We start from the raw sequence: 26,792 nt of genomic DNA on the forward strand, positions 1-26,792 counted from the left end.
CAAATAATTATCTTTACATTATTTTTAAAGGAATAGGAAAACATACTGGGGGGGACTGGATGGCAGCAATGGCATAAACTGCCATTGCTCCTTTGATTTAATTTCAGTTACAACTTACACAGCTAAGAATCTAACCCAGTGAGAAAAAGTAACTTGCCTCCAGTCATACCCATGTGATAGAACGAGGAATAAAACCACAACTTTTGACTCTCAATCACAGGTGAATTACCTAATACTTCCTACAGGGTGCACCTACATTATTCTTGAGGACAACCTCAAAGCCAAATTCCCAACCTTCCACATTATCTAGATGCGGGAATGCCCTTGAGGTTTCCCTTAGAGTGATTCACCTGGTGAGCCAAGAACCAAAACTCTCCATTTTGCTTAGATCTTAGAGTACTCATAAGGGAACCAGTCAAAGCTGGGTCCTGTGAAGAGCCAAGGGGGGGAAAAAACCCACAGGCAAACAGCAATAAAAATTCAGCACCAAAGACAGGCAAAGCAAAGCTGTTTTCTCCTCCTAAGTTATGAATTTGAAGACCTGCCATTGCAGAACATATAAATGGCAAACAGGGCTTTTCCCCTGAAAATCAAAACCTGCTGGGGCTCCATTCAAAGCTAGTGTTAACTAGAACAAGTTGCTCTGCAATGACTGTGCAGAGTGTTGCAGATTAGGGCAAGTCTGATGACATACTCTCTGATAACAGTGAGCCAGTCTTTCAGGAAATGCCAAAGGGTCTTGATTTTTCTGCCTAAAGGTGCTGTAGTTGAAGTTCTTACCACACTTATGACTATCAAGGAGATGGTAAGCACTGTAGCAGAGAGTGGGAGTAGGCATCAGCAATACCCGGACTAACAACACCCGTGTGATCAAGTAGAAACAGGGTACTAGCTTTTATCAGGATGGCAATGCAGATCATGCAGGAGGATGGATTTGGGTATTCTCAAGCATCTCTCCTGACCACAGGACTGACTTGCCTCACGGAACAATATCCCCCTAACACTTTAGAAGGGTGATGATCAGCACTTCTGACTACAGCTGGGGCCTAGATTGACAACTGCTGCTTCAGAGCCAGTCCTGACCTGCCGCAAAAGGCTCTGAAAATTGTCTTCCACCTCTATAAATCAGCAGCTCATTGCTGATCATCAGGGAAGAGCTGTCCCAGTAGATGTGCATAACAAAAGCTTGCAACTGCACTGGTGCTGATGGTGTGACGTTTATAATAGGATATCCAGTATCTATGCCACACTTAGAAAGGCTGTGGGTAGCACAAACAACGTTTGCCTGGCCAGTGAGGGGGCTATAACAGTGACACTGCATTTCCTGGGATGATTCCTGACCTCTCCTCTGAATGTCTGTTGGAGCTCCTGTGGACTGAAGTAGAGGAAAGTTGACAGAAGAGGTACAGTGAAGTGGCGCAGATAGCATCTATATAAAGCACCATGGTAAATCATTTAACGTATGTAATACAAGTATGTTAGGCACAGCGTGAATACTAGAAGAGCCTTGTTAAGCATGGGGCAGGGGTTTGTATAACCCCTGACAAATGTTTGATAGGTTTGGCTGTTTCTTCCACAAATCATTTTTCTTCAGATTTTGTTATATTTAAGAAAATCACCAGAATGTTCTCATTTCTACCAGCTGAATATCTTTTATGGCTTTGACCCAATGAAGCACTTCGGGCATGAATAGCAGCCCTAGGCTTTGTTGTGTTTCCCTAAAAATTCTTAAAATGGGATCTAACCTGCCAAATGTAAGCGCCTTGTCTAATTCTTGCCTACCTTTAGGAGAAAAATGAAGCGACCTCCTTAAGAGCTTGAAGTCCTCACATAGTAAAAACACAATAGTAAACCCACTAAATGTTTCTCAGGAAGATTCTGTTTAAGTTTAGAAAAGTTTAAGCAATGAATTAGGAAGACAGCATCTCCCTCTGCAGGACTTCAGAGACACCTCTCTCCCTCTGGCTTCACACTTCTAGAAAAGCTTTTTAGATACCTCAACAATGAATACAATCTGGATACCCAATTTCAGTAACTTCAGGTCAGATCCTACCCCAGTAACTTCATTATTAGAATCAAACACCTAGTGAGTAGTCTAATGGATCTCAATCAGACCACTTGCACTTGAATGCTTTGCTGGGTTAGTGACTACAAGAGGAAGCATGAACTGATGATCAGAAGGTGTAAAAGTGACGTATTGTGTTACATAGTTCTATTTCTGTCTCTGGTACTAGTCTGTTCTGTGCCTTATACAAATCGCAATATATTTGTATTATTCTTTTTTTTTTATGTAAGGGAAAAATATTTTAACCTTTGGAAAAATATTGCATTATAGACAACGGTTGTTATTATTACACACATCTGATAAAACTTTGAGGAAGCCATAGAAGAGGAAATAGCCAATTGTCCATGCTGTCAGGCTCCACACTGAAAAAGTGTCATAAATGCAAAATGCAATGCTTAAGCTTTAGAAGGTTAAATTGGTAATAATTAAACTTCCTTCTTTTTTTCATATGTACAAAATAAAGATCAAAGATCTCCAATAGACCATCGGGACTTGCTTTTGCTTAAAATCCAGAGAACTAAAAGGTTCTTGCTGTGAACAGTATTGTTCTTAAAGAAAAGCACCTTTGAAATGAACAGAAAAGGGTTACTTCAGTTCTGTACAGCTCACCCATAAATTTTATTTCAACATAAGCATTTCCAGTTTTACCACAAAAGCAACAAATGGACTGTTATCAAAAAATCTTCCAGTGAATAGGGTGAAGTTGTATGTCAGAAGGGCACAAATTAATGGTAAAACAGAATTAAGCAGCCTGGATAATTTTCTTTTATTTATAATAGATGGAAGTGGAAATTAGAGAAAGAGTGAAATTTATGGTTTGTTTACATATTTTTCCAGCAGTGTATTCCCGAAAGTTGGACTCATTACCTGCACGATACTCCTTTGTACCTGCAACACCTCTCCTCCATCTCAATTACCAGAACATCCCCCAAAGGCCTGCCTGGATAGATGATCCAAAACAATATTTAAACCATGTCCAACTACCAACAAAATCTATTATATAGCACGCCTTAAGGATCTTAAAGCTTTCGGGAGATGTTAATTACCACCACTACGAAGCACAGTGCTCACTGCTGGCCTGGTGCTGCCCACAGTACATCATCCCACCAGCAGAAGGCTCCCCAGCCTACCGAGTGCAGCAGGAGCATCTCCCGGGCGGCCGGCGCGGGACGCGGGAGCGCTGCGGGCAGCGGGAGGAGCGGGGCGGGCTGGGCAGGGAGGGCCGGGCCGGGCAGCCCCCAGGCTGCGGCAGGCGCGGGGGGCACCCGCAGCGCCCGCTCCCAGCGGCCACAGGGACGAGGCTGCGGCCCGCAAACGGGGCACACGGGACGAGGGATCTCAACCAGACGCTTCCTTTATTGCTCTCACGCTGGGCTATCCAGCGCCCATTATCAGCGGATTGTTTGCTTTTGTTTTTCATGCTCAAGGCAACCGTGACTAGCATATTTCCTCTTTTCACTTTTGCCTTTTAAATGAATTCTCGGTTACTCGGTGTGCAAATATTTGGAGGAGTCTACCAGCTGACAGGCTTGTATCTCTTTCATCTGCACATGTGGTATATATACCCAAAGTATGGAGTATACGCTTACGAGAACTTCAGTGACATCTTCAATATGGCTGATGATCCTAAAAGCCATTCTGCTTGATACTTGTATGTTTTATTAACAGCTGAAGTACAGAGGACTGACTTAACCTATGTGCCAAAAGCTAACTTTGCCTCAGATCGCAGAAAATTAAGTTCGGTTGGACGTTTCTTCTGCATGTCGTCTGCACCGAAACGGTGCAAGTCACAGCAGCCTGGAGAATTCCCCTGCTTTCCAGGGCTGTGCAGGTCCCTCCAGCAATCCTTGCCTCTGTGAACTGCAGCAGCACGGAGAATGTCTGTCAATATACTCTTACTCACCCAAAAGCCTTCCTCTGCTGACAGCACAATGCTGACCACTTTGAATCTACCCCAGCTAAAAAAAATGCCTTTACACTGAAAAGCTTCTGTGAGTTGCTTGTGGCAGCTTTACAGCTCATTTATGTAAAGAAATCATGAGCCAGAGATGAATCAGGCTCAAATAAAACTATTTGCAAAAGGCCACACAGTAAGTAGCAGGGAGGACCTGAACATACTCCTATTGTGCTTGGTTTTGCCAGCAGAAAAGAAAAAAAACAACACACCAGTGCACAACATGCACCATTTCTTCCTCTCTAAACCTCAATGAAGAGAGAAGTAGCAGTAGTTTTCTGTCATGTATTACAGCTGCCTAGCAAACTGACCTGCATGTCTGACTTGCAGAACTTCATGGAAAATTGTCAATTCCTGTTGCAGACAAAATTATACAGCATCTTTTTAAGAAAAGCTTATAGCTACACTATTCTCCCGTCTTGGGAGGAAACTTTAATGTAATGAAAACTTTGAAGTGAGCCTTGGGTTTGTTACAATGGCCTAACCTGATTAGAAATCATGCAAACTCTTGTTGCTCTTTAGCTGTATTCCCCCACAGGCTGTATTGTAGCTCTCTAACCAGTCCCACAGCATTGAATGATGTCATGGGATCTGCAGCTCAGCGAGATGAAAGGGATAAAGCGGAACCCGCTGGCACTGGGGAAAGCTTCCAACACACAATCCACAACACAGCTTGGGAACTCAAAAGCTACAGATCCAGCCACTCAACTCTAAGCATTTCAGAATCGTGTGCACATTCTCCAGGCACAAGAAAGGAAAGGGGGGTGGGGGTGGGGGAAGCTAGTGATCGATTTTTAACAAAAGAACTAGAGTACTGAAAGGCAGAATTTCAGAGTGCAACTACCTGCTGGAAAAGGAGCTCTTTTTCCTCTCCAAAGCACTGCCTTTGATGTATGGCAACTGATCACTGATCAGATTACAGGCATTTGGTCTCAGTGCTCGTCTGCCTTTGATCTGCATGGTTAATTTTATTTTCCCGGATTTGGAGTTTCGTCTGGGCTTGTGCTGACATACTTTTTTTTTTTTTTTTTTTTTTTTTTTTTAAGGAGGTAAAAGCATTTAATACAGAAGCTCTGGCAGTGTGAAATTAGGCTGCAGAAAGCCTGGGCACTGGAAAACTTCAACAGATAACAGGTACTGTATTTTGTATTTTTTTGCAGTTTTTTGTTGCAAGATGTTAAGAAATTATAAAGCTCACATAAACAATAATACTACATATTGTGAGTGCAAAGTTTGAAGGATTATATATAATTTATGCAGCAATTCAGCCAGCAATACTGAGAATAGACTAGGATGTATAAACAATTGAAAATGAAGCAAAATACTAATAAAAAAATGACTATTTTGGGGGTATGTAAGATTTTGGTGTGTGCTGCTCAGTCCTACTGTCTATAGATTTGTAAAGTTATATTTGAATACAAGTATTACATGACTTAGGGGAGTGTTTATTTTCTAAGAAAAGACCAACCATATTTCCTACACTGTGTATACTTTAATTGCCCTCAGTGCGTTTATTAAACTGTGACTTCTTCCAGCAACACTTTTAATCCTAGCAGTTCCATACCTGAGATGAAAAAAGTCTCCTCTTCCACAAGTTATTAGAACTGAATTTATAAACATAACATCCTTATATACAAAAGGGAAATGGTTTTATCTCAAGATTGAAGAAATGATAGTTCAACTATACCATATGAAAAGAAATCTTGACCATAAAAGTAACATTTTAACCTGATGATAGAAGTTTTCTTTAAGACATTTTAATAAATATATTCAAGAAATATTAAGCTTATCTAGAGCAAACACCTGGTTTTGCTGAACTTCATGGAAGTTTTGCTCCTATTTCATTGAAGAAATTTCCATTCACAGTATTTTATATTCTGTTCCTCAAATTCATATTGATAAACATGTACTGTGTTTAAGAAAATTTAAGACATCTATTCCAGAAATTCGTTATAAAGGAGCAATCATCAAGAGATTTAGGATTATTTACTACACATTTGCAGTTTTAAAGGTCCAGATTTTTGGGTGAGCTTGGGCTAAATCCGTAAGTGTTCTCTGCCTGCAGCTGTAGTCAGTCTGTTAAAATAAGACTCAAGCTTCTTCTGTAGGTATTTAAATATAATTTATATTTTCAGAAGAACTTAGAACCCATAATTGGGGCCAGACTTACAAAGACGTTCAACATTCCAGACACTGAGCTCTTTGAAAATCTAGTCTTAATGGTGGATAGTGAGTTCTTCTGAAATACTGACTTTAGATGTATATTCTTAAATCTAAATTTAAGTGTATATACATCTTAAGTACATCTGTTTATTAACAAATTGCAGCTAAAAGCCAACAGAAGTGATAGCTGTTAAGCACTGTTAGGAGTGTTACCAGTCCACAGGACCCTCAAGATGTTAGTATTTCAGTATGCACCATAGTAACATGCAAACTCCAATTTTAACAAATTAAGTTATCAACACTTCCCAATAAATGTAGTCAGCTTTCATTAGTCAGTCTGCAAAGTTTGTTTCGTCTAATTAAAACTATATTTGTATATATAAATTTTAAATTTACTGACTATCAAGAGATAATATGCCAGGCACAGATTAACTAGGCCTGACTTGGTATCATTTAGTTTTCTATACTACCAATTAATTCGTATTCTGACTTAACAAGTCAATTACATTATAAGGAAAGTAATTAGCACTCCATGAATAATGTGCATATAGCTGACAAGGAAGAATATTGTTTAACACATAGCCAAAGCAAAATTTAGTATTTTTCCTTAAATGACGTTGATATACTGAAACGTCTCTGTAACCCTGGAAAGATGGTTTTATTTATTAATTCTATACTTCACTGATGAGTTTCTCTACCTTTCCAGTCTTGTCTTGTTTGTTGCTACTTTTCTAACATGCACACTTACTTTATGAGGAAAATTGTTTCCAAACCATACCTGTTTGCTGTAAAGTAGAAAGAGAAGCAAATCTTAAAAATAATGTAAGGATTCTTTTTCCTCAGAAGTCAAAATAGCTATGTGAGTCTAATACAATTAAACTATCACTCTGAGAATCTGACCTATCACACAAATGGGTAAAGTGCATAGAAGTTACACTGGTTAATCAGATAGGTTACACTGATGAGTAGGACTCACATATAAAAATGTTTGCAATATTTAGGCCCTAGAAATGCATTTCAGAAAGAAAAGATTTTTTAATTTTGTAAAAAGTCCCTAGGATTTTAGATAATCTTCCCACATATGATGGGCGTTAACCCGTTTAAACTGAAAAATATCTTTGCTTGTCTATATGTAAAAGACTGAAATGAAAGCACAGTTGGGCATACTGAAGTATGGTGGGGAGAGGATTTTCAGCATCTTTGTTATTTTAAATAGCAGTTCTCTGGCAGTTTAGTCTTTCATTGATCTGACTTTTAAAGATTAAATAATAATAATAATTCTTGGCACTTGCGACTTTGCTTTTCCAAAGTGCTGTATAAACATTAATTAATCCTCAGGCTTAAGTCTTTAGAAACAAAAAGTTCACAATGCTTTTTCAAACAAATCTGACTAGGAAACTCACAAGTATATCATTTGCTTACTGAAATAGCTTGAGCAATTTCTGATTATAAATAAAGCCATTTCCAAACAGTGTGTCTTAGGTAACATCATAAACATATTTTAAGGTTTGTAATAGTTAAGACTATCAAGAGACATTGCACAGTTATACTGACACCAGTTTCCAACAGCTGTCATAACAAGAATAGATCTATCTCACAGTTGACTGGGGGAACCGTGTTAGCATTTGAGATATGGAGATAACAACTTCCTATTGCTGTACAATTTCTGCTTCCACATCAGCTACGTCTCGCAACTTAGTCTTATCAAAGGGGTCAGCCAAAAGTACTTTCCAAATATTTCTTTTCTGCTTTCTCTGTTGTAGTGAGAATCTCTGTACGTGCATCTGTACTAGTTGCTCTAACAGTTCACTTCTTCCATTTCCTTAGAAGCATCATGATTTTAAAAAAATAAACTGCAATTTTCAACACCTTTCAATAATGAATGCAACTAAGTCATCCATTTTACATTTAGAGGAAATCTATTACATGATATAATAGAGACTTGAATGTTTTAAATGTCACTGTTACAGACTACACATTGCTCTTATTTCATTAGCACAGTAACCCCCTGTCTGATGAGAAGATCTTAATGTTCCTTTATATGGTAATCCTCAGTGTTTAGTCAACACTTTAAGAACTCTGGTATATTTTACTATGCTTGTCTAACTATACTACTTTAAAACGAGTATCTGAAACACACGTGATGACTCAACTAAGAAAAACTCATGCAATACGTTTCACTAGTGTCTACAGAAAAGAGATAATATACAAAACAGTTGTCTGTAAATAGCGAGAGGATGTAGCATGCTCAGTGCTGTGCAGCAGCTGCCATTCACAACAGATGTGCTGCCATTGCGTCGTAGTATGGCATTCTTCACTGAAATTCAGCCTCTTGCGGCACTTCTTCTGGCAAGGGTCCTGAAGCAAAACTCTTCTTTGAAGGCCTTTTATAAGATAACTACATGAAACCCTGTAAAATCTGTGTTAGTAATTTTTTTTTAATTGAAAACATCTAATTTTGCAGCAAACATTTTTCTCTTTGCCAACATCTTGCTGTTTTTCAGTAAGTGCTACTTGTTTTTAGAAAAGTCCACGTGACTGGCAAACTCCAAAATTCTATCTCTGTGAGAAGCTCCCAAAAGTTCTGTTTATTTGAAAATGCTTTACAGCCAAGTATATCCATTGGTTCATTCTCTGCAGAACCTAACTCCGTTCCCAGTGTATCCATACAGTCGTCTAGACTGCAGTGGTATCATTAACATTTTCATTTGAACTAATGACCTGAAATCCCTGCAGTAGCAGCTCTCCAAGGTCTCCAAGATTGGCTTCATCAATGTTGGAGCATCACTAACTTGAGGAAAGCTCCTAATTTACATAACAGTAAGCAGCAGTAAAGCACACTCTTTCTAGTGATGGAACAGTTTGTTCTCTGTGAAGGGCTGGATTTCCGCACTTGCATTTGGTATTGACGCTTTGCTTATAGCTGAGTAACTTGCTACTTGCAGAATGGAAAAACATTTCAGATTCTGAGCTAGCAAGGGAAAAAAGCTACTCAGGTAGTTTGGAAAGGAGAATGCAGAGGGCCTCCATCTCACCCTTTGTGTGGGATAGGCAGAAAGGACTTTGGTGAGTTACAAGGCCTCTTTCTACATGCACCTGAACAGCAGCAAAAAGTTTTGCCGGGCCTGTTTAACCACAGCCCAACAGTCCGGGGCTGGGCAGCTGTAAGCACCACGAAGCCAGGGCTCGTGAGGGAGATCACAGCACCAAGGCTGCGCCCCCAAAGCCCAGGCTGCCTCTGGAGACCGCACGGCGGCTGCGGCCTGTGAGGAGCCACCCAGGCGCACACAGCAAGTCAGCGCCATCCTCCCGGCAGGATGAAAGGGACCCCAGTGCCTCGCCAGGGGCCCAGCCTGGCTCAGCACCGCCGGCACAAGCCGCCAGGGCGGGCAGCCCCCGCCGCAGACGAGGCGCCCCCTGAGGCGGCGGGGGTTCAGCGGCCCCTCCCGCCGCCTCGCCCGCGCGGCCCCTCCCTCCCGCGGCTGCCTGCGACGGCGCGCGCCTCCCCGCCACGGGGCACGTGGGCCGGGGCGGCCGCCGATTGGCCGCCTCCGGTCACCTGAGCCCGGCGCCCTCCGGCGAAGGAGGGAGGGGAGCGGCGCGGCGTTGCCGGGGTGACGGGGCGGGCCGGAGCGAGAGGAGGTGAGGGCGGGAGCGGGGCGCGGGGCGAGCGCTCCTCGGCGGCGGCCGGCACCCCGCTGCAGCGGCCGGTGGGCCGCGGCGTGGCAGGTGGGTGCGTGGGCGACCCGGGCGGGCCCGATCCCCTCAGCCTCGGAGCGTGCCTGGCCCTCTCCCGCCGAGGCGCGCCCCCTCGCCTCCTTCCGCGGGCAGGAGGCAGGCGCTGAGGCGAGGGTGCGGGGAGCAGGGCGGCTACGGCGGGGAATCAGCGGCGACCCCGCCGGGCTGGGCGCTGACCCGAGGCGTGCCGGGCCCCCGCGGCCGCCTGGCACCGGCCCGCCCCGGCCACTCGTTGGCGTGGGGGCGGTGGGGGAGGTGATGGGAAGGAGCCTCCGCGGAAGGCGCGGGCGGGGGGCGGAGGGGAGGGCCCGGCTGAGACCCTTCCTCGCCGGGATGGCCCCGGCTCCGCCGCTCTGGAAGCGGCCCCTGCGCCCCGCCGCGTCCCGCGGCGGCGGGTAGGGAGGGCACCGCGCAGCACAGCAGCGCCGCTGATGTTGCGGGGTGTTGCGGGTCGCGGCAGCCCCGCAGTAACTCCTCCGCGCTCCGCAGTGCGGGGAACAAAAAGCCCTTGGAAGCAGGGCGTTCTTGCTCACAAGCTGTTCTCGCGTCTGCTGCATAAATAAGTTGCTGTTGGCTTCCAACAGTTTCGGAGCCGGAGTTGAAGGAACAGGAGCTAGTAACTTTTTCTCTTGTCTGGTAAGAGGTTGAACAGTTACGAACCCAGTTACGGTTCTGTTGAAAAGCCTTTGATTTTACCTGACGTCTGTCTCCATTAATCTATCCTTGGACTGAAAGTTGTAGTGAAAAGTCTTGATACTTAATACCTATGTAATGCTTTTATACTTACTTTAAATGAATGCATTTATCAAATTAACAAGGGTCCAGTAGCATTTAATAGGAGCAAAAGTGGCCAATTGATTCAATCTGTAAGTAGGTTTCTTCTCTCTCAAGCACACCTTCACTATCACATGTAAAACAAGTTAGGTATGATACTTGGAAGCTTTTTCCATATAAGCAAATGGTGGTGGGCTTTTGGGTTTTTTTTGTTTGTTTGTTTGTTTTGGAAATGGAAGTAACCCTGTTTATTAGTCGTAAGATGTTTAAATAGTTGAGTAGTCAAGAAATTACTTTTTCATGATTTCCACAACTTGCAGTTGCAATCCTAATAAAAGAGAATGCTGAGAATGGAAGTAACTGGTGTTTGTGCTGTTTAAGACATTGCATGCTATCCAAAACTGCTAGAGTGGCTGGATAAATGAAACGTGTTGGCATTGCAACATTGCAACAGTAACTGTATTAACCAGCCCAATGCTTTATAATTCATGATTTTTTTAAAATTACTTTGCAAAGGAACTATTAGTATACCTTGGTATAGATGAGATATGACTGTAATACTGGCATTTGCATTTTATTGTATCACTTACATATCTGAGTACAAATATGTACAAATGCAGCTCTGTGCTGAGGTTTCATCTAGCAAACTAGTGTCTCCTAGAACCTGAGATGCATGAGAGGTATTAAACAGAAGGAGCAATTATTTTTTTACCACAATTTTGATGCTGAAGCATGAAATTGTTCATTGTTTGTACGAGTAGTCTCATCACCTTCAAAGGGGTTAGGAGATCTGGTGTGAATCACAGGTTATGATGCTCTAAAAAGCTTTGTTTAAGTGTAGGAACAGTGTCACCACACTGCACCTTTGTTACGATATTTCAGTCTAATTTCTAATTAATGATAGTCTGGATCTGGTGAGGGACATGAATGGTAAACCATTTTACATAATTTTACCAGCATGGTTTTGAACATCATTTGTAAGTAGAAAAAATGGGGATAAATTACGTAGTTCATGCTCATGTTTTGCTTGATTATATGCTTTTTGATAGACTGGGATATAATACATTCTGTAAATGCTGTATATGGTAGTGAAGGCACTGTAGGGATGCTGCTTTGGGGTGTACAATTATTATCACCATTATTCCTGTAAAGTCAGGTACTTCCGCTAACATAACTTAAAGCATATAGTACTCAGGAGCACAGATATTACCTGGCTATGTGTAAATCTCCCTTCTCTCCTGGTTTGGCCCCTAAAATAGATACAAGTGTGTTCTGCCAGCACCGACATTCCAACTTTAATCTGCTATCTCTGTGTTTACAAAACTAGAAATATATTCACAGATGCCTAATTTTGTACAATTTCATGTATGGCATCTTCTGAAAAATACAGATTTATTCAATGCTGTATTGAATATGATGAATGCTGCTTGGCTGACAGTATTAGTTTTTCCCCCACATGGGCCTTCTCAGAGCAGTTGGAGCAAACGTGGTCAGACAAGACCTCATTTACTTCACAAAGGGGAAGAGCACAAGGGTTGTAGGCAGGGTGTAGAGGGAAGGTGTTCTAAACATATGAGACAGAATAACAATGTGTAGCTCTGTAGTGGAAGTTCTTGTCCCTACCTTGTTCCCTTTGTCTCTGTCATTGCAGCAACATAAGTACTTTCCCTTCTCTTGTTTCTTGCCCGTGGGGCACTGACTCTGCTAAAGCCATCTGCCACTCCTTGCCATTTTATTGCATGCAGTTGACAGCTGCAGGTGGGAAACAGGGTGGTTAGAAGGGAGCCGAGATGCAGTTCATTGAATACCAGAGACCTCTGTTGGCAAGATGAGATGATTATATTTTCATTCCTCTCTTACCCAGAACTCCTCAGAGTACTCTTTGTGAGTGTTACAGAGAGCAGGAAAAGTGGTCAAGTATGAATGTAAAAGCAAATATGGGAAACTTAAAGATCTAGGAAAGTTAACGTGATTTTGGAATTGGGACCCTTCATCCCTTCTGAGGGTTCCCTCAGAAGGTGGATGGCGTTGCTTTTGAAGTGTTGGTGCTCCCATGTATGAGAAACCAGCTAGTAGGTCATAATGTAATCATGCTGCCTCAAGTCTTGAAGTGATGTGTCTTTCATGGTGAAATGTTATTTTTTAGAAGAGAAGGAAGAAATATTTTTTTCTGGTAAGTTGGCTTTGAAATTGAATGATGACAGCTGCTCAAGGCAAGCAAGTTAACATAGGAATGGATTTTGGAGGACAGTGGGTTCAAGAACCCAGGAAGGCTGGAAGTTCTTACTTCCACAATGCATTTATTACGCATTCCTAATTTATTGTTTGATATTGCCCTCTTTATACATATGCATAGTAGCCCGCTGCCACCAACCCTAGAACTATGCTGTCACATTTCTTAATGGAAGTTCGTATCTTGAGTTCTGAACATTACTAATGAGGATTCCTTTTCCCTGAGTATTTTGGGCAAGAATATTACTGTTAACTGAAAAAGATGCATTTGGAATGATTTACTGACTTCAACCTATGTCCACAGTTTTCTTTCATTGAATAAAATTGAGCATAACTGAACTCAGCATTGTAAATGTTGGTATCTGGACAAGAACAAATCATCTTCAAATGTATCAAACTTCTATTTGATCAGACATTTTGGAAGAAAAATCTTTCATTACTTCTTGCTTGCATGTATATGAGGTGAATGACTTGCATCCAACAGACATCAGTGTAATGCCACTTGATACCAAGAGGGAACAGATTTGCCCAATGGCAACCTATTATGAAGTGCTGCAGTGTTGGCTTTTTGAGCAAGGGCTTTTAACCAAACTGGAGATAGAAATGGGAAGTGAGCAGCTGGCACAAGTTGTCTCCTTTGGGACTAGTTTTCAAGACAAGGAGTTATTAATGTGCCGTAACTATTTGCATTATTTTTATCAAAATGTTGTCATGAAAAGATAGATTTTATTTTTTTGTACAATAATGTTTTTTTCTTGTTGTATACCATTAAATTTCTTTCTCATATGTTATAGCCAGTATATATTCTTTGGGTTTTTTTGGTAGGAACTGGGACAATAAGCACAATGATTGCATGATACAATACCACAGGCATTCCTACATGTCTGCTGAAATGATTTGAACATGTTTTGGTGCCACTAAACCTACTGAAGGTTAAGGCCATAGACCTGCAATTTATTTCTAAAGATGTATTGATTATAAAAGACAAGGTATCTAGAAGATATCTCATATGCTATCGTAGACCTAAAGCTATGAGATTTCATCATACATGAATGATCAGCCAACAAATTGGGAGATCAGTAAAACGTGTAGATGAGTTGGAGCAGTCCGTGATAGTTTGATGCCAGTTTCAAAGCATTAGATTTTGGAAATTTACCCTAGCTTTTGCAACTCCTGATGTTTGAAGGTATTGGATTTGGCAAGAGTGTTATAAAGGCAGTAGAATTACATAGAAAATATTTCACAGGTGCAATAAAATGTCCACACCTAAGTCAACAAACTGTGTTCACCGTGCTTCTCCATGTGCTTTCTGTGTTCTAAAAGTCTTTGAGGTACATGCTGTAAGATCATCATAACAGAAACAGCAACTCCAGAACTGAAATACAAGCTGTAAGCATGACCAACACCATTTGTAATACTGCTTGTTACTCTGTACTACCTTCTGTTAAGAATGGCATTTGTTTTTTAATCCAGTTGTGACTCCAGAATATTACAAACATAAAAATACATCATTAGCCTTGTTTCAATATTTGTTTTAATAAGTTGTTTACATGCTGATTTTTTTTACAGTACTAAATCTTCATCTTACTGCATATTGGAAAAAATGTATAGGATGAATATTAGATTCATGTAGTGAAGCCACATAGTTTTGTTGTAGTAATATGGGAAGTACTAAATCTGTTGGCCTGGTAATCAGGCTGTTCTTAATTTTCTTTATTTTTCTGTACTTCAGGTGACCTGCTCAGAAAAAATACAGGCTGTTTAGGTTATGTCACAGCTCCGTGTTTTAGATCATTATGCTTAGTACAGCTCACCAATATCTTTGTATCGACAATTCTACATGAAACTTGACAAAAATATACAGTTATTATGATATTCAGTTTCATTTTGGGTATGTCACACATCTATTTTCAGAAGCAGAAGTAAATCTTCAAATTTGAAGTAAAACATACTTTTAATCTTCTAAAGAATCCTAGTGTTAAAATGCTGGTAGTATTATACAGATTATCATAATTGCATTGTAACTGCTATGCTTTATTTTTTTAAGAATAATGTTATTAAGGAATATAATGACTATAAATGTATATGACCTGAAATAATCACTCGACATTCAGTTTTAAGCAATTCAGTTATATTTACAGCTTGATTTCACTTGGACACTTACATAAAGTTTTGCCTCCTGTAGCAATTAAGAAATATAAAGTGTTTATTTTTTTCCACTGAATACCATTATATGAAATTAACAAGTCAATGGAGATTTTTCTTCCAAAATACTTTTGTTTCAGCATGATTCTTTGAATTAAAATTTAATCAGTTTATATTATTTATCTTTTAGATTTTCAGCTTTATTGTCTTCTCTGAATCAAGTGAAGTCAAGCTTGTTTTGCAGGACTGCTTTTCTGTAATACTATGTAGAGTTGTTTATTGTATTACTATACTTAGTTCTTTTTTAATCTTTTCATAACATTAATGCTTTTGAATTTCTGTAGCATTCCAAACTGTATAAAAATTGAACAGCAGCTATCTTACATCTGTCTTGATACTTTTTTTCAAGGTTATTGAGGTGCAAAGTCTCACAGTTTTCTTGTCTGATCTGTTTTTACTTAGCATATCTTCAGTTACTATTCAGCCAGAAGATACATGATGGGTGTTTTTATCCTTCTTGTTTCTTTCCAAACATGGATGAGAAACATTTCTTGAAATTTGAGTTCCCTTAACAGTATTTTCACTGTCCACTGATGGGTTTTTAAAATTTATTGTCTTCAGTTTTCCATGTTTCTGTTTGTTCCACAGTACTTTTTGTGTCAAATTGCTCTATTGAGGTAATCCAAAATTCTTTCTGAGACTTTCCATTTTATCTCTCTCTGCTTCTCCCCTGCCACTCTGCCCGGACATAAAAAAGCAACCTATGTCAGTATGTATTTGTATTACTTGATGGTATGTCTTCTTTTTTACCCATGTTGACATGCATATAATCTGATAATTGTCATTGGCTCATTGACCATTACCATCACTAAGTGAGAAATAACCATAAAAATGTAATCGTGGCTTTCCTGTAGAGTGCTGCTTGACACACCTCTTTGCCTGTTCTGTTCTTCCTAGCAGACTTTAGCTCTTTTTATACTTTACACAATTTATCTTAAAAGATACCACTAGTGCCACTGAAGTTTACTGTCTTTGTACTAATTAGAATTTGTTAATTAGGGTACTCATGCAGTAACATGTAAAATTATGTGTTAGTTATAGTTTATGCTCATTCTGGTCTATATTTAAGTGCATTATGCTTCTTATAGTCCCATATTTCAAAGCATTTCACAACTGTTTTTAGTATTCTACTTTTCTTGTGTTTTGGGTTCCATCCTTTCATTTGTCAGTCTCTTCTACTCCTAAATGATAAAAATTACTTACTTTATCTTTAAAAAAAATGTAATTAAACATCAGTCATTAAGCCCTGAAGTAGGTCAGAGAAACATTATTTTTCATATCTGTCTGAAAGTAGCATTATATTACTGTCAGAAGGTATGCAAATTAGGATCAAATGCAAATGGCATGTTATGTAAACTGGATTTATTTATTACTTTCTTGATACTGTTGCTATATAGTTTGGAATTCTGAAATAAAAGTTACACCTACATTTCCAGGTAACTGACAAAAAGTAAGAAACTAAAGATTAACACAAAGACTCAAATAAACAAAAGAAAAGTAAGCAGAGAAAAAATATTCTGTTGGCCGAGCACAATATTCTGAATGACTGTGGGGGTGTAGTTTGTTGATGTAATGATCAAAAAAAACCTAATCAAAGTTAGAAATTCCTTTACATAACTGTTTCAAATGGTTCCCCTTCAGGTTTTTTTTAATCATTTATTTGTTAGCACTCTTAAAAAATAATTAAGCAAGGCTTTATGGACTGTTCTTTCTTCTTTATCTGAGATTATGATAAAAATTGTCTGAGGATGTGATTTGGTTATGCTGTTTGAAAAGTCTTCTGTAATAGCCTTTGCCTACCAGATCATAAGCAACCATGTTAACATATCTTTAGAAGTTAATCTCCCTTAGGTAAGTGATGGAAACAGATCCTGTGCATGCTTCTAGTTCTGCACTTCTGAAGTAGAAGGGGTTATCTTAGATGCTACGCAAACCCATTCTGCTCCACACTGTGACGCAGAAGGAACCTTCTCATGAGCAGATATGTCTTGGCAGATATGTGGCATGTTTGAGGAAACTGTTTTTGTCTGTTGATCGTGTACCTAGTTGGGCATCTAACAAGCAAGAAATATGTTAGGGTTGTTAGAGTTGCAAATGTTGATGTTCTCTAATCTAGACTGACAGCAGTTTCTTCTTCTTTTGATAATTGAGGCTGTAGAAACTTTGTGTATATTGCCTTGTCTTCAAAAAAAGAACATGATTTTTAAAGTGTGTTTGTTTTTTAGCTTCCAGGAATCAATCTGAAATATTTTAATGGCATTAACAGAGCTGTATTTTGACAAACTGAATGGCATGAAGTGTTACGGACATACGACTTTTGCAATTTAAACAAATTTGTAAAATATAGTAAATTTTTTCTTTTTTTTTTAAGGAGAAGGGTTTAATTGTAAGAAATGGATGCTAAAGGTTTACAAGGAGAAGATAAACTGAAGATGCTTATAATTTTGCTAGCATATTTGGTAAGTTTAAAATTAATTTTTTTTTTTTCCTTAGGTTGAATGTTGGAAAAATTATATTTGACACAGGAATGGTGTCTTTCGTTTTACATGTCACTGCTAAAACTGAAAGTCTTAAACAGATACACACAGACAATTACATGTGCATTTAATCAATTTAAAAGTGAGTTTGGTTAACTGACTTGTATAATTTCTTGCTACTCCTCACATGCAATTAAAAAATTTTACCTTGAGAGCCTCTTCATGGAAGGAGGACTGGACTAGGACAGAAAATAAAGATGAATATAGTGCTATGAAGGTGATACTTCTCCACTTCAGAGAGGTGGCAGGAATTCTAGGCAATTTGCAGTGACCATCTCTTAGTACATTATGCTAGAGATAGCTCAGGAGTTTGGAGTCTTCAGTTTGTCAACAGAACATAGCATAGCACACGATTACATCACCTACTAAGTGTACTTTGACTCCGGCTTACAGAGACAAGCTGTAGAACTAAGGGTAATTAACACTTCATATCTATCAAAAGGCTTTGGTGTTTCTGAAAAGGCTAATACACAAAATAAGAATTTAGTAACAGTTGTGGAGAGCACTTTCTGTGATGGAAGACTGCATAGAGACGTTTAATTTAAAATCTATTGAGGGAGCTTACAGGGTTTGCTAATGTTTCCTGGGTAGGATTCCAGTGATTATACTGAGACTTTGCATGGCTGATATTACTGCTTATGGTATTTCTCATAACCCTAGTTTCTGGTTTGGTCAGGTAATGTACTTAAATGCCTTTGAAGGCAGAAATTGGGTTCTTTCTCATTTGGCCCATTAAATATAAAGTCATAGGGCAATTTAGAATAGATAGTATTCATACAGATTGGTTTGGTTTTTTTTTAATTTCCAAAACATTTGAGTGACCTTTCAAAATTTATAATATTTATATTTATATTTAAAGGAATAGATTTTAACTTATTTTCTTATTTTTTCAGTTGTGATAGCATCATTTAGGAAAATCAAAAATCACAAATAAATGAAATGGCAATATAATATGATGTAGCTTATTGTCAGGAAGATTGTAGCTGTAGTCAGTGGTCATGTGCATTTTCATAATGTTTACTACAGTGAGGAACTTAAACTCATGTTCAAACAATTAAGTGTGTTAACATTCTACAGGTGACAAATATCAAGCAGGTCATCTAAAACCTGAAATTATTACAAGTTACTATGTACTGACAAACTTTAAAATTCAGACCACTTACCCATATTTGGAGTGAGATGATTCATTTTCATTGCCATACTTAAAGTTTTTGATAATGCAGAAGTATGTTTTTAAGGTAGAATCATGGATTTATTTCTCAGATTTGGAGTTTATATAACTTGTATGTTAGTAGCAAATTAATTACATTTTGATGAGGTGTGGTTTTGTGTTTTTGTTTTTTTGGGTTTTTTTGGTTTGTTTTTTTTTTTTTAAGCTAAGTAGGGTAATTTGTGAGACTGGAGATTGCAGAGAGCAAGAATTCAGGGACCATGCTGGAAACTGTGTCCTCTGCAAACAATGTGGACCTGGAATGGAACTCTCAAAGGTAAGGAAAACATGCTTTCTTGAATTTACTTTGTTTCCAATAACTGTATTTATTTATGTGGCTAAAATAATAGACAGCTGTACCTATGTGGAAATTTTATTTATTATTAAATTCATTGTTTTGGTGGTTTAATGTCTTCAAGTGTCATGTTTTCTGGGGTTCTCTTAAATATAATGCTCAGTTCAGAAAGTAGTAATGCCATTAATAAAGTACGCAGTACCATTACATTACCATTACAAGATCTGGGTATGGACTCTCCAATTAAAATTGTGTTTTTTAAAAGTGAGTTTGTTCTACAAAGGGAGAAGAAAAAACCCTACAGTGAATTAAGACTGAATAACCTCACTGTGTAGAGGAGAGTTTGAAAAGTGAGTTTTAAACTAGTGGTTGGTGCAGACCACTGAAATGGGGGAGCTTGACTTTAACAGTGACAACATTCAGAATCCATTCTGGATTTTCTCTAGTGTCCAGCTACTATATCTACATCTTGCCCATTGTTAGAGTGTAAAACTGGTGGCCCAAGTGTAACTGTGCAGTCTGGTTGATAAATGATAGATGGGAGCATAAAGCAAGACAGAAGTAGCTCTCCTGCCCTTTCCATTTAGAAGGGCAAACTCTGTTTTGTATTCTGAATGATAGTGTAAAAAGAATGATAAAGGTAGAATTTAGGGTTTTATTTGGGAGAAGTGAAATTTAATTTTCAGGGTTGCTTTTGTAGGCAAGTATGTTGTGTAGATCCAAGGGGAAATTAGAAATATTATTTTTGAAGATTTTTTAACGTTAAACATTACTAAGTCTGGTATGTATGTGTGTTTAAACAGGGAAAAATAAGCTTTCAGTTTGGGCTTTGTATTTCTTACTATATTCAGCTCTGATAAAAAGTACAAGTTAAGTAGTGAGGTTTGTGTGTGATTTGAAAACATCTACTGAAATAGTGGCACATTGTATCTCCAACCCCTGTAGCTAGTGTTCAGTGCCGTTAACAGAGATACTTAGTTTCACGCTTTAGTGAGGATTGCTTTCTGTGTTAGGCACTACTAGTTAAGGTTTAGTCATACAAACAGTGCTGTTTAAGTAGAGATCTGAAGATGACTAATGGTATGGACGTGTTTTTTTTTGGATGAGGGTTTTTTCTTTTTTCAGATTGGCCTTAAATTGGAGGACTGAAAGGTTCTGAGGAGTGTTTAATACAGGAGCTGCCTGTAAATATGGCACTTTCTAAGAGTGGTCTTACTAAAGCAGTATTATGTGCATTGATGTAGCATACTTGCCTAGTTGGCAACTAACAAAAGCATAAAAACTAATACCCTAAGTAATTACACTTTCAGTTTAATACAGTAATGCTCAACTAAAAAAGGGCAGTTCTAGTTTGCGGTAGTACACTATTCAAGTTACATTTTTACTTTATTTTTGTTTACAATCTGATAGTCGTGATTCTTAGGACTAGTTTATCTGAAAATACGAAGGCTTAATTAATTTCAATGTAAGCAATTACTTCTCCCAGACACAAATAGGCTTTTAAATACTATTTTTTGCTACTACACTAGAACTCAAATAACTAAACAGATGTGTGTGTATATATAATTATTTTTACAACTATTAACTTGTTATAAATTTATAAAGTACTTTTAACATTGCCATCATAAGAAAGCATGCTTTGTTACTGTATCAACAACTTAAGTTACTCATATGACCTTTGTTGCTACAGCATGTGAGCATTTCATAATAACTTTCTAAGGGAAGTGCTGTTGCCTTTTCTTAATTTATACATGAGACACTAGCACCAAAATGAACTCTCCCATTGTAATGCAGGAAGTTTTTGGTGGAACAGAGTAGACAGAGGTCACAGAGTGGAACAAGAGGATGGAGGCTTTCTCTTCACAAGGCGCTACATAGACAAGACAAGGGGCAACAGGTACAAGTTGTACCAGGAGAGAGGTTTTATCTCTATATAATAAAGAAATTTTTTACAGTGAGAACAGTCAGTCGCTGGAACAGCCTCCCTAGGAATGTGGAAGAGTCCCCATCACTGGCAGTTTTTAGGATGAAGTTGGACAGGGTGCTAGATCATCTCAACCCCCTGTCCCTTGGAAGGCTGGACCAGATATTCTTTCAAGGTTCCTTCTGATTTGAGCTGTTCCGTGATTCTGCAATGAGCATTTAATTTTAGTTGCAAACTAATGCTCAGTCTGTTGGATTGGACTGACCTTCCTGTCTGCATAGATAAGCAGCTTCAGACACCCTTTCTAGCATGAAACAAAAAAACCCAACAGAAAACCCCAGCCTCATTTCATGTAACTAGTTCCAAATCTAGACTATTCTTTTCAGCTTTTGCTGTTGCATTTTAGTGGAGCTCTCTTTTTCAAAAACCTTTTAAATGTAATTCTTTCTTCCTTAAAATAAGAAAAAAATTGTACCATCTCAGCTTTTCCTTTCTGATTCTCTTATCAAATGTATTAATAGCAGCACTGCAGATATTGCAGTAGCTTAGAAATAAAATCCATTGATTGCTTATGTTGATTGTATTTCTTGTAAAGTACTTTTAACATTGCCATCATAAGAAAGCATACTTTGTTACTGTATCAACAATTTAGCACTCATGGGAAAGGGAATGAAAGCTGCTTTTCCTGTTTGTTTACTTCTGTTTGTTCATTTAAAAAAAATCTATATAGTCTTTTCTTTTCATAAACATGTCCTTGGTAATGCTTGTGAAGCCTTTGAACCACTGAAATAGCTTGCTCTTGAGTGTGTGGGGGTTTTGTTTGGCTTTTTTGAGGGGGGTATTTGGGTTTTTTCTTAAGCAGTGCTTTCTTCAGGGTTGGGAGACTAAAATGATTGTATTGATTCAGAAGGAAGTGTTTGCTTCATGTGGCTCAGCATTATTTCATTTCTTATTAATTTAGTAGAAGACAAAGCCTAAACAACAAAGCAAGTTGTTTAATATCTTTCATTAAGTGACTTTGAGTTGCTAGTGCCTGAATGTGGCTTGATAGTAAAAGCCTTTTTTGTCCTGTCTTACCAGCAATGTGTTTCTGTAGAAATCAAACCTTATATATGATTCAAATTTATATAAAATCACAATTAATGCAGAAAAAAAATGAACTGGGACAGTGTGCGTTTCAGCCTTTTCCTGAAAGTGTTCCAGTACAGAAATGAGAATCCTTTCAGTCCTTTCACCGTAATTTGCTTTTATTAATGTTCGATAACTCTCTATAGCTTTCATGTATTTTTTTAATTTGTATGTGAAAAAGCAGTCTATATCTCAGCTTCATCGAGCTTGAATTACAGTTAAAATTCTGAGTTGCAATATTAGATTGTTTTATCAACAGATCAAATCTGAGGTTGTAGTTCAGAAATATGGAGATGACAGTTTTGGCAATAACAAGTTCTTCCCACAGTGCCCTAACTGTGTGTTATGCTGACACGGTAGATTTTTAAAGAATCAATGAACTGATCACATCTGACCTGGATCCGTGCAGTGGTTTCGATTTATAGCTCAGCCTCGTGATCGGTTCTATCAGTGCAGTTGAGGACAAGGTATGGCAAGGAAGAAGCAGCAGAGGTGAAGGGGAGAGAGTGCCTTAAGCTAGCATTGCCACCAAATACATGGTGGCAAATACTGTCACCAAGAGGCAGCTGCTGTAAGGAGAGCCTGTGGGACAGAGGCAGCTTGATGATTGCTTAGGCAGGTTTATGTATCATAGGTTGCTTCCTTGCACCAGGTATACGATGAAGGAAGAGGAAACCTGCATTTGAAAGGACTTGGAAGGAAAAGGAATTCTGAATTTAACAGGATGGTACTGTTTGAAGCTACTCCTGAATGTAGCAGTCCTCATACAGAACATCAAAGCTGGTGTGCTATGTCTGACACGCTGTCCCAGTGAAGTCACAGAGAGGAGCTACTACCATATTTAGCAATCACTCTGCAACTTTTCAAAGCAAGAGAGCCGTTTCTGAGGAAGCCTGCTGTATTTCAGCTCAAGAGAGGCTAACACTTGTTTGTGGGTCGGTCTGGTGGAGGCTGGAGCAGCTGCATGTAGGCATGTCAAATCTCACTCAGTAAGAATGAAACTTACTCTGACACTAACTTTGCACTTTGCCGTAGCAGCTAAATCTGACATGTTTACAGCACACTTGCAGCCTGTCCTGCTCAAAAACTTCTGCTGATAGATCTGGCTGATTATTGGATTCTAGGTGAAGCTGATCCGCAGCCTCAGGTATTTTTGGAGGCTCAGACTCTGTGCTGTTTAACGCTGCTATATACTAAAAGTTACTACTAAAAACTCCATTTCCCAGCACCAGTGTAGTGCTGCAACCTGTTATATGACCTGACACACATTAAAAGTGTCTTAATGGCTGGAAGATTTTTTTTTTCTTGAGAATACCCAAATATTCTTGTAATCATCGTAGCCTAATTGGAACATCTCTGTGCTGTACTGTCTAGGGACTTATGTAGGTTGTGGATAATCAGTAAAAGAAGAAAGAAATTCTAAAATGTGCTTGCAGATTATGATCTTAATAATGCCTGAAAGCATTTTTTAAATGAAATTTGAGGTTATTTTAATTGAAAGAATGTTTTAACCCTAATTTACTGTTCTGCCTTGCATTCAACTTTTAGGGAAAACCCATACCACTTAATTCCATTACCCTTTATAGTCTGCTATACTTTTGGTCATTCTGTCTGAATCCGTGTTTGGATAGTATACGCAAAGAAAATGTTGACGCTGCCAAGGCAGTACTTTTAAGAGGTGTCTGTTACTATATGTTTTTAATATTTTTAGCTTGAAACTAAGTTATGAGTTTAACTAGTTTGCTACAGATTCCTAGGTGAATTTTGAGGATTTCTTAAAAATTAATTTCAATGCACTTTTCTAAATTAGCGTTTGGGTTTTCATGACTTGTACTGTGTATCATTTGAGAGGGAAATTTTTCATTAATGTTACCTGGTACCATTGATGGTAGGTAGCATTGAAAAGGGGAAGTGGAAAGGGAAGAGTGGGCTAAGTTTTCTTCATAGTACACTTCATAATAGGAGAACCAACTATAGTGTATATTTACATGCTTTTTTTCCCACCCTGGCACAAAAATAAAAAACTTTTTTTGAAATCTAGCTAATTGAGTTTACAAGTTTTATTTTTCTTTTCTGCAGTCCTGAGGTGAACTGCCACAGGAGATGAACCCCCTCTTAAAAATCCGAGTGGGAGGATGGAAAGGGTGAGGGAAGTTGGGAACTATTCAGGTTTCATCAGCTGTATAACTTGACAGCTTTGTAAATAGAGCACTGAGAAAACTGGTGCACATCAGTTTTGCACATGTACTGATAAAAGATGAACAGTCGATTGTTTATATCTTTGGCCTGCTAAATTATAATGTCCAAGATATCAAAGGGTTTGAATCCATAATCTAAATCATATACTTCAGTTTTGGGAATGTGGTTAATTATGAGTACACATCTGTTTGAAGTTCTGCCTGGTTTACAAGCTTAAATATTTATTTGCACCTGCCAGGCAGTTAACTACCACAACTACTACGTGAACATAAAAAGCACATACATGAAGTTGTAGTTGTTATGGATTATATCTGCGAATTCCTGGCAAGGACTTAGAAGCCATCTTTGAAAAGACTAGAGACTGTAAATTCCTTGGGCAGAAGATCTCTTTATATTGCATCCACCTTTTTTATAGCTTTAAAGTAAACCATTCCACATTACAAAGGACCAGTAAGATATGTCCATGCATCCAACTACAGCAAAGCAGATCTGATAGAGCTAGAAACAATTTACTGGAGCTTTGGTAGTTTGGGACAGTGAGTTGAAGGCATTTAATTCTAACTTTATTTCCTGGTGGTTGCTTGTTTTTGATCAGAAACTTCAAAGGTAGTCTGGAAAGGGAAACTTATAATTAAGTTAATTTGAGCCTTATATTTGAAAGTTTACTAGGACTTGGGAGGGACTGATTCCAGGTGATTTATCAAAAGATCCGAATATACATGGTTTGACTGAGCTATATGATATATCCTATAACACTTCTATTTGGATGATCTAAATAGAAAAAGTAAAAAGTAGGTGTTTAGATGGAATGTGTTAAGGAATAATGAGATTCAATGAAAAAGTTTATTTAGACTTAGGAAGAGCAAAAGCTTCTAACAGAAGTTAGTCTGGTTGCAGTCCCTGGTGGTAATCATGTAGATTTTTATAAAATTTTACAGCTGCATGAATGAAATAGAGGGTAAAACTGAATATAGTTAGGATATTTTTAGGTGACATAAAATAGGACTACTAGAATCTCCACTATTTTGGCACTGATTCCTAGCACAAAGTGGTAGGTTTGACATAAAAAGGTAGAAAATGTTCTGTGTCTGAAGTAATTTAAAACAACAACAACAAAAAAAGTGCTTTTATCTCCTTTTGCCTACCAGCTTTATTAGGGTCAGTATCTCACGGGAGGACTGTGCTGTACAGTGTATGAAACTAGTATTTTTTTTTGTTGTTGTTACTAACTGCAATGATTTGTCTGCTCCTTAATCTGAATAATAGTAAGTAGTAAGAAACTACAATTCAGCTAAAAGACAAAACAAAAATTAAAACCTATTTTTGAAATTCCTGGGTCTAGAGACAGAGAAGACTTTTTTTAGTGTCTGTGGTTGCTTTCTTAGAATTGTTCATTTCCTGTGTACTTGAGTGCTTGTTCTGTTTCAGAGGACAGTAAAGATATTCTCAACATAAAGGAAAATTTCTTAGACTGTCCACTAAAAATGCATGTGAAGTTGTTTAATGTTACTTTGTCATTGCAAATTGGAGGCACTGTAAAATACACGTTGGCCAACTCAATCTCAGAGCTTGTCCCATAGATGTGCAAAACCTTGGAGAACCCTGAGTGCATTTCTAAGGTTCAAAGCTTTTTTATGCTGCATCAGATTTGCTTAGGGTGGGTGACTTTAGGCAAATTTGTTCATGTGTGCTGAACATGCATGTGTTGTGGAGGAAAGTGGTGGAAACCTTTCTTAAGTTGCCCCAGTTGAAGATTTCCTGCAGTTTTTCTACTGGGAGGATGCTTTAGTCTTCCATTGAGACCACATACTGGAGAAGGAGGTCCCCAGACTGTGCCTTTCCCACCTATTCCCTTCCCAGTAAGTCCTTTCCAGCAATTTGTTGTATTCTTCTTGCTGTATTGTGGTGTGCCACTAATGCACAAATCTAACTCCAAAGTACAAAAAAAAAAAAAAAAAAAAAGCTATTCAGATGAGAAAAAGGAATAGCAACTCTTAGTAACTTGATATGTCTAAGATATAGTGACATAAAAATGAAATGGATTGATAGCTCTTGATAATGAGGTCATATAATTCAGTCCCCAAAGTATTACATGTTGTTGGGTGAAGCATTTCTCTTTGCAGCCTGTCAGTTGCATTAGGTGTCCTTTTGCAAATTAATGGAAATAATTTCTTTAAACAGCTAAATTTGGGATAAATAACCAACCATAACAATACTCCTTGTATAGTAAAATATCGGGGCTCCCTGTGATCTGCAGAGCTATTGAACTTTTCCAACAGTTTAAGAGCTGTTAGAACTGGAGTGGATTGAGTTTCTGAAATTCTTAGTGGCTGAGCAACGTTCCATGCCTAGCTGATGGTCATTAACC

The 26,792-nt window shown here is 38.6% G+C and overlaps 1 protein-coding gene across 2 annotated transcripts in view; it reads left to right on the plus strand.

Moving 5' to 3' along the window:
* Positions 1 to 4,664: 4,664 nt before the first annotated feature.
* TNFRSF19 (TNF receptor superfamily member 19) overlaps positions 4,665 to 26,792 on the plus strand; it is a 60,357-nt gene continuing 38,229 nt past the window's right edge. The window contains exons 1-4 of one of the 2 annotated variants that reach the window (XM_005446453.3): positions 4,665 to 4,910; positions 5,066 to 5,153; positions 17,503 to 17,590; positions 19,045 to 19,155. In XM_005446453.3, coding sequence (XP_005446510.1) covers positions 17,525 to 17,590; positions 19,045 to 19,155 — 177 coding nt within the window. In that variant the 5' untranslated portion in view covers positions 4,665 to 4,910; positions 5,066 to 5,153; positions 17,503 to 17,524. Of the gene's footprint in view, positions 4,911 to 5,065; positions 5,154 to 9,808; positions 9,912 to 17,502; positions 17,591 to 19,044; positions 19,156 to 26,792 lie in introns of those variants that run through there. The other variant, XM_055703086.1, reaches the window with a different exon arrangement.

The sequence above is a fragment of the Falco cherrug genome, chromosome 2, assembly GCF_023634085.1.
Source record: "Falco cherrug isolate bFalChe1 chromosome 2, bFalChe1.pri, whole genome shotgun sequence".
Taxonomy (NCBI): domain Eukaryota; kingdom Metazoa; phylum Chordata; class Aves; order Falconiformes; family Falconidae; genus Falco; species Falco cherrug.